The sequence below is a fragment of the Trachemys scripta genome, chromosome 4 (assembly GCF_013100865.1).
Source record: "Trachemys scripta elegans isolate TJP31775 chromosome 4, CAS_Tse_1.0, whole genome shotgun sequence".
Classification (NCBI taxonomy): domain Eukaryota; kingdom Metazoa; phylum Chordata; order Testudines; family Emydidae; genus Trachemys; species Trachemys scripta.
The window spans coordinates 140,578,359-140,587,370 of NC_048301.1; the positions used below are offsets into that span (position 1 = coordinate 140,578,359).

General features: G+C 47.3%; 1 protein-coding gene across 1 annotated transcript in view; it reads right to left on the reverse strand.

Annotated features, from left to right (window-relative positions):
- Positions 1-5,490: 5,490 nt before the first annotated feature.
- LOC117876292 (olfactory receptor-like protein OLF1) overlaps positions 5,491-9,012 on the reverse strand; it is a 6,129-nt gene continuing 2,607 nt past the window's right edge. The window contains exon 2 of the mRNA XM_034768306.1: positions 5,491-5,535. Within this exon, the coding sequence (XP_034624197.1) occupies positions 5,491-5,535 (45 nt within the window). The remainder of the gene's footprint in view (positions 5,536-9,012) is intronic.

The following is a 9,012-nucleotide window of genomic DNA, read 5'->3' on the forward strand; positions in this document are numbered from 1 at the left end:
TGAGTAAAGGGGAGCAGGACTGTGCTTAACCTGTCTCAAGTGAGGGGTCACCCTCAGCTGAAAGGACTCATTAAGCCAGGGGCTCGAATGCCTGATCCCTGTGAAAGTAAGAGGGGTGAGGAGAGGTATCTCTGCCAGGAGGTGTGAACTCTCCCTAAGGGTCCCTGGTCTGGTTTAACCTGTTCCTCCCCACTGTTCAAACGAGAGAGCTAAATAGGCTCCATTAGGAGCCTTTTGTTATTTTAAGTGCTCAAAAGAGCTGACAATCACTTGTGGTAGGACAGCATTTCTGCCCAGCCTAGTAGCTGAAAATCACTAAGGGCTTGGCTACACTTGCGAGTTAGAGTGCATTAAAGCAGCCCCGGGCGCCCTAACTCATGACCCGTCCACACTGGCAAGGCATGTAGAGCACCTGGACTCTGCAGCTGGAACGCTCCTGGTAATCCACCTCCACCAGAAGCATAATGCTTCGTGCATCTCGGCTGAAACGCCCCAGCATCAGTGTGAACAAGGTGTTGCATTACTGCACTCTGATCGGCCTCCCATAATCGCCTTAAGTCAAGTGGCCACTCTTGTCATTGTTTTGGAATCACTGCAGGAATGCGGATATGCCCTTTGAAATCTCCGTTTCTGACAGCCGGCTGCTTATCTGCTCCGAGACAGAGCAACCATTACTGTGGAATGCTGCTTGAGAGGCAGGGGGAGGGGGGCCTGCTCCTGTCTGAACTTACAGGACAGCATGCTGACATGCTCTCAGTCCCCCCAAAACCCACTCTCTCTGCCCCCACATACACACAACACACTCCCTGTCACACTCCACCCCACCCCACCCCATTTGAAAAGCATGTTGCAGCCACATGCATGCTAGGATAGCTAACACAATGCACTGCTCTCTGTAGCTGTCGCAAGAGCTGCTAATGTGGCCATGCCAGTGCATTTGAATCTGACAGTGTGGACGCACTGCAGCGCTTTCCCTAATGTGTTCTCCGAGGGCTGGTTTAACTCTCAGCGCTCTACATCTGCAAGTGTAGCCATGCCCTAAGAGCTGGGTGGAACCTCAGGAGACTGACCTGCAGTGGGCACAGCAGAGAGGCAGGTGGCAGAAGGTGACCAGTAAGTGGAATGAGTGGCTGGCAGGGTGGCCAGGGGAGAGGAACCATGGCTGGTGGGGTGCAGCCAGAGCAAGTGCTCAGATGGCAGAGCTAGGAAGGTGCCTTCTTCCCCAGTTGGGAGGTGAACTCACACAGATGCTCCTCTAAACCCTTGGTCTTCACTGACCAAGGACAACCACCGTGAGTGGGGTATGGTGAGGGACCAGAGAAGGGCACAGTAAAGGAACTTTTGGTTGTAGAACTCAAGAACATGAGGCAGAGGACACTGCCCCACGGACTCCGGGGTGGGTGTTCTGCTCACAGTTTTGTTTATGAATCCTGCTTGTGGCATTTTCCCTAATTAATGTTGGGTGACTTCCCTCCATTCATTTAAAGTTTCTGATCTACACTCAGACTCAGTGCTTGTGAAAGGGGAAGCATTGCCTCTGAGAGGCACCCAGGGGTGATGTGTAATTTTCCCAGGATACTGGTTGGGGCTCAAGCCGATTCTGTTTTGTATTATTGAAAAGAACCCCCTAGATATTGAACTCGACCCTGGTTGCTGCCAGCTTCACCTGGCAGAAAGGTTACTACAACTGGGTGGTTTCTAATTTATACTATTCCTTGAATTTTGATTGGTTGAAAATGTTCAATTTATGTAATCACTGAATAAATATTTTTCAATGATCAGGCAGTATGCAAATTCCTTTGCGTTGCGCTGGCTAATAATGATCCTTATCTGACCAGCGTGCAGAGATGTACATAATCACTGTATGTTATTTCTTTACCACACAATGCATATGCAAAATCTCTTTATTCTGAATGGCTGTTACAACCTCTGTGCTCTGACTGGCTCCTGCATTGGGAATTTTCAAGCTGTTTGACGGCAAGGAGGATGCTGTCTCAGCTTCTATCTCTCTTCAAGTGAAGCAGAAAAACTCCAAGATAAACATGAAAAAGAAGGGACAAAAATATGACCACCCCGCCCCAAAAGAAACTGTGCCTTTGAAACCCCAGTATCCACTGGTTCAGTGAATTGTGGGATATCCTCGTACCACAAAAACCTCACTGAGATGAAGAAAAAAACAACAACCAGTATTTTGCTCTGCTTTATTTTATTCAGCATGCAACATATGCAAGCAGCTAAGCCAATCAACCTATTAACTGTCCTAGTGTAAACTCTGTGGATTGCATGTATTCATTCTATTCATATTGATGATCTTAAGGACAGCGGCTTACAAGTGATGCATCCTAGGGGGCTAGATCGTGACTCAGGAGAATGAGGAAGAAAAAGATTCTCTCCTCTTACGCTCCTGAACAGGCTCTGTGAATCCTGGGCCCAGGCATGTGGGAGTAGACAGGCACTGCCCCCCGGCTATGCCCCTGCTCACATGGTGGGTATGGAATGAACAAGGAATGATCAGAGCTATGGCTCCCTCCCTCCACTGAGTGGCAACACAGCTGAGCCAGCTCAGGCCACTGGTACATGACCATCCCCATGGAGAAAAGAGGAAGCAACAAAAGGCTTTGTCTACACTGCAGATGTACAGCGCAGGCAGGTACAGCACCACTTAGAGAGCGCTGCAGGGAAACCACTGTGTGTGTTCACGCTGTCAACGGCCAGCGCAATAGCATGACCACACTTGCGGCTAGGGTGACCAGACAGCAAATGTGAAAAATCAGGACAGGGGGTAGGGATGTGTGGGGGAGGGGGTAATAGGAGCCTATATAAGAAAAAGACCCCAAAATCGGGACTGTCCCTATAAAATTGGGACATTTGGTCACCCTACTTGTGGCACTCGCAGTGGCATTCAGAGCGGTGCACTCTGGGCAGGTATTCCACAGAGCACCTCTTCCCTTTCTGCCTCTGAGGCTGGTGGGAAGGGAGAGGGAGGGTCACGGGGCATCCTGGGTTCTGTCCCAATGCCCCATCATGCATCACTTCACATCCCAGCAGTCCCTTTGCTTCCGTCCGCATTTGGCGCCATCTTTCAACGGTTTTTGTACTGTGCGCTGTCTGCCTCTTCAGTCTGTGGGAATGAATCCTGAACTGTTGAGGAATATGCGGACGGGTTCTCACCAGCACATCACGACTGGCAGTCCAGTTACTCCTTAAACTACAAAGTGAGAATGAGGAGTCTGACGACGATGTCAACACGCATAACACACACGACACAGGATTGCTTGTGGTATTCACGGAGGTGCTGACCACAGTGGGATGCTGCTTTTGGGCTCAGGAAACAAGCATTGAGTGGTGGGAGCACATCGTCATGCAAGTCTGGGATGACGAGCAGTGGCTGCAGAACTTTTGGATGAGGAAAGCCACTTTCATGGGACTGTGTGCTGAGCTCGTCCCCACCCTGCGGCGCAAGTGTGGCCATGCCATTGTGCTGGCAGCTGGCAGTGTGAACACACAGCAGCGCTTTACCTGCAGCACTCACTGCGGGGCACTGTAACGCCTGGTGCTGTACATCTGCTAGTGTAGACATAGTGTAAGTTGCATCAGTGAAACTTTCTTTATTCAACACAAGGGCAGATTAAGGAACTGAGTACTACATGGTAGGAAGTAGTTAGTTTAGAATAGGCTGTAAACACAGATAAATGATTGGCATGTATGTTAAGTGTTTAAACTGAGTTCCCCCAAAATCAGAATCAGTTGAAGACATTTGAACTGTTATATTTAGAGCATGACTGTCATTTACGCTCCCTATTGGGCATTAAGAAATCAGTATTCTTGTTTTAATGTAATCATGCATAAGATGCAACAGAAAACCATTTATATTTAAATAAAATAAACTTCTGAACTGACTTTTTTTGTAGTGGCTTATTTATTCTGAAATGTTGCCTTGGACCTTTTTGTTTTATTTAACCCTGGGAGAAAGGATAGTGGGTGAGGTCAGGAAACATTTCAGGAGATGTGATGCTTCCAAAGTACGAACCCAAGATCCCAAGCAATACAGGGACCCTTAACTTTTAAATTAACCCTTCTGAGAGGCCTGATGCTGATAAGAATGACGGACCTCATGTAAAATGGGCTTCGTTTTGCTGATTAATATTATATAACATTTATATTGCTAGAACCTGCAGGCTGCACCTACATAATCATTGCAGATTTTAACTACATCATGATTTAGAATGAAACAAAAAGCTTTTCCCACTTTGCTCATCAAAAATTTTAAACAGTGAGAAAATTTCATGGAGCCCTGAGCTGTCACTGGGGGGTGGAGACCCAAGGGGGCACAAGTTAGTAACCGCTGTGGTGGGAGAGGCAGGGCCAGCACTGGAGTCACTGGAGCAACCCCCAGGTGAAGCAGCTAAACCCCAACCCAAAGAATGATTTTCCACAGTTACAGGGGAAATTAGATAACTCTATATATACACACACACAAAAACAGACGGAAATATGGAGGGTTAGAAATCCCCAATAATGACACTGATGGCCCAAACTCTCTGCAGTGACCCCAACCCATGACACTACTTCTCTGTGTCCCTTCTCGACAGCGGGGCTGTGAGTGTGGCTGGATTGGGCAGTGGCTCCTTCTACTGTCCTACAGGGGAACCTCTTCTCTTCATTGCCACATGCCACACAGTTGCAGCTGTCAGCACAGCTGCTTAGTGGATTTGCCCATGTCACCCATTTTCAATTGTTCCTTTCCACATAGAATCATAGGACTGGAAGGGACCTTGAGAGATCATCTAATCCAGGGGTTCTCAACCTTTTTCTTGCTGAGGCCCCGTTCAACATCCTATAAAAACAACAGGGCCCAGCGGAGGATGCGGGGGGAGCACAGGGCTCCAGGCCGGGGGGAAACCTTGGCATAGGCATAGTTTTGCTTCTACTTTGGGGGGGGGGTGGGGGCAAGGGCTGGCAGGGCTCAACCCAGCTCCGCACAGCAGGGTCCAGGGAGGGCGTGCCACCTCCACCCCCTGACTCACTCAGGGAGGGCACCCAGCCCTCGTTAGTCTCATAACAGTCTCAGTCATAATGCTCGGGTAACAGCAGGGGCCCCTTTAACAAAAAACCCTCTATATTTTTCTCTCTGTTTCATGGGTTGCAAGCCTCCCACATCCCCCTCCAGTGAAACAGAGCCGTCCCCCTCTGCTGCCATCAGACCCCCATCCCTCTGGCTGCTACGGACACAGCCTGGCCTGGGAATGTGAAGGAACATCTCTGAACTGATTCAGACTAACATGGCTACCCCTCTGTTACTTGACACCATGCAAGGCACTGCATTTAGCCATATGGAATGGAAATCTATCACTCCCAGAAAACAACATCCTAACCACCCTTCTCAGACCCTACGCCACCAGCACTCCCAGCTATCTCCGTGACACCACTGACTTCCTGAGCCAATACTTCTGTTAGTCTTAAAGGTGCCACAGGACCCTCTGTTGCTTTTTACAGATTCAGACTAACACGGCTACCCCCTGTTACTTCTCTGAACTGAGAGGAGACACGCACAGAAACACACATTCCTCTGTATTGGAGAGTCAGAGGCTGGAGACACACAGACACACCCTCAGTTCACCGATCTCTCATGTTAATAACAGTTTGAAGAACATCCACCCAGTCAAGAAGAGAGGCTCACCCTCTCAGAGCAGCTCAGCTCAGAGGATGGGGGCGCTGGGGCAGTAAGAAGGCTCCAGGGAGCCAGGAGCCACGTTGGCTCCTGCTGGGGTGCCCAGGGACAATGGGGCACAGCTCAGTAACTGCTGGGGTGGGAGAGGCTTTAACCCAGCACTGAGGGAAGCAGCTGAATGCAGGGGGATTTCTAGTTAAAAGGGAATTTAGGTTTATTACAATAAATGTGTAGGGAGAGAATCAACCATCACAACATTTCTGGGGCAAAGTCTCTGCAGTGACCCCAGCCCTGGAATGCCCTGTCACCTCCCAGCCAGTGTCCCTTCTCTCCAGCAGGGCTGAGAGCACATCTGCATGGGGCAATGGCTCCCTCTTGTGTCCCCCCAAGGGGAATCTCTTCTCTTCATTGTCAGTGCAGCAGCTTAGTGGGTTTCCCCATGTCACCAGTTTTAAATTGTTCCTTCCCCAATGCAGCACCTTGAGCTTTCTACATTGAATGTCACCAGCCAGCACATTGCCCATCTACCTACTTTTGTAGCCCTAGCTGGTGTCCCTCACAATCCTCCCAAGCAGAAGAATTCTGTGGTATAAGCAAATTCCCCCATCTCACTGGCCACTCCATTATTCCAGGTGATCCTAAATACACAGAACCACCGCAACCTTCACATTGATCCCTAAGGTCCCCCTGGCTATTTACCTTATTCTCACATGGGAAACTGGAGAATTTATTCCTTCTAAAATCTTCTGCTAAGGGGCAGTTCTGTCCTAGATGTCCCCCCACCCCACCTTACACAGGGCAACGGTTCCTAGGAGAGGGGTCAGTCTGAGACACACAAGGACACCTCCAAGCACTGGGCAATAAACCCAGAGCTATTAAAATTTAGAAGAGAAAGGGTAACATTTTCAAAAGTCCCAAAGGCTGCATCTACATTAGAGCTGAGGGGTGTGATTCCCAGCATGCACAGACATACCTGCACTAGCTCTGATCAAGCCAGCACACTGAAAATGGCCGTGTAGCCAGGGCAGCATGGGTGCGGCATGGACAAGCAGTCCTGTCTATGTAGCCGTGGGGTCTGAGGTTCACAAGAGAGGGGGTGATGTTGAACTTTCTTTGGGCTGTGCCTTCTCTTGCAGGGATTTCCCATATATCCAGGGAAAAGCTGGCTGTCCCCTCTGCCCCAAATACCTTCCTCTCCATATCCTATTCCTGACTCATTTACTAAATTTAAATGTATTTACATTTCTGACAGCCTAAGATCTTCCTATATATAAAGCAGAGCAGGCACTTTGTGGGGATCTCAACCCAAGTCAACCCAATCTACGTTACCTGCATCCTAACACCCCATACATAGCGCTGTTACAAACAGTATTTAAAAATAAATTAGAAAGAGGAGCATTTGTATACTTTGATCTGTCTTCCACTGAACGGAGAATTTACTTTTTTCTTGTGAACAGACACGGTCTCTCCAATTTTCATGAGAATTCACCCTTCTCCAAAGATATCCCAGCTAGTTTTATGGGCGTTGCTGCTGGCAATTAGAAATTCTAAACTTCTTGTGGTCTATCCATGACCTACTTGAGCCTGAATCCACGTTTCCAGAGGCTGAGTTTAATCCTTTTTCTCAGTTGCTCCTCTTCTGATTAGTGAAACGCAAGAGCTTGACTCAAAAATTGGAGGGGATGTCACCCTTGACTGCAGATTCAAGATAACTGCAGCTTCGAGCTCCAGAAAGTGAGGCCCTTTTTGTACCTGAACTCCTGTGAGGAAAACTCAGGAAGCCTGATAACAGCAAAGGTAAGGTTTATTCCCCCTCTCTTTCAGAGCTCACATTCATCCTTTCCTTCTCCCACTCACCGTCCCGTCTTCTCCCTTTCTTGTGGTGACTCCTGAGTCCTGTAGTTCCTGGACCCAAGAATTCAGGAACCCCCTAGGAACAAACTTACAAACTCAGACTGCTGTAGCTAGCTAGCTACACACCTAGCTAGACACAACCGTTTGTCTGGCTCCTATTCAGATATGGAAAGAGAGACAGAATGCAAAGTTACTACAATGGATCAGACAGACCAGAGGACCTGACAGAAGAGTTCAAAGGTTGAACTCTTTCTCCAACAGCTCAGTCTAGGGGCAACTTCTGACTCTGAGCAACATCAGACCTTCAGACAGTGGGATCTACAGGCGTATAATGGCAGACAAGGGTGTGAGTATCGGAAAGACTCTTCTGCAAGTGGCAGGTAAATGAACATGCACAGAGGAGATGGCTTAACTCTGAGTTCATACTTACCTAGCCATAGCCAAACAGTTGTATTTACACATTTCCCTATCTAATTGTGCTATAGTCCCTTTTCAGTCACTACACTGCTTAGATGTTTTCCTCAGTCTTTAATATGGTAATTGGTTACAATGTTGAGCATTTGAACATGAAGTGTTGTAAGAGAGACTTAAATGCCCATATTTACTTAAGGAATGTACACGTATCTATGTTTAGCTGCTTATATCACTTCTTGTCTCTCTCCAAAATGCTGATAATTCCATGTATATTTGTACTACAAATAATCGTTACCATGTATGCTTAATCCATACTGCAATGCACTATTGTTTTCCAGTTTGAATTTATATTACCAATCCACATGATCACAGAACCTAAGAGTCTGGGATATGAGGTTTATCAGAAAGATCGTGGACAATTTGAGTTTACATATATTGGCTTTTCAGATCTTGCACAAATCCTTGTTTAACCTAGAATTTTGATTAATTAAATATTTTCTCTTCCAAACAGAGAAGAGTATGAGAGGAAAAGTCACATATTTATGACATTTCTCATTACATGACAATTTGATACAATTAGAGACAAGTGAAACATCCAAAACTGGAGTTTCTGAACTTTTCTTTTGATGAACAACAGCCTTGTTTACTTCCCCCATACATGCATTTTGCTGGAGCAAAATTGGCACCTAGTAANCCTGCGTAATGATGGTCTGGTTGCTTATACATCACTGACCCCAATGGAAAAGCCATTAGCAACTTTTTGCCTAACGAGGGCTTATCATACTTGGGGTGAAGTAAATTGGAGGTTCTGCTATGAAGCCATTAGATGCCATGAACCCTTCGTTTTGCTACATTTGAATCTGCTGACCTCAATCGGGAATCTTTGGATTTAGCCTGGGGAGAGTAATCAGGCCTGACATACAATGAATTTGTATGTTTCCTACCTATTCTCGCAGGCCTATCCCAGTCATAGCACTCCCCTTCCACACAGGTTCTTCTGTTTGACTTACATTTAGATACAAAGGTGGATCAGGGACTTCTGTTTAGTTCCAGTCTCCTTACCCAGCTAGTCC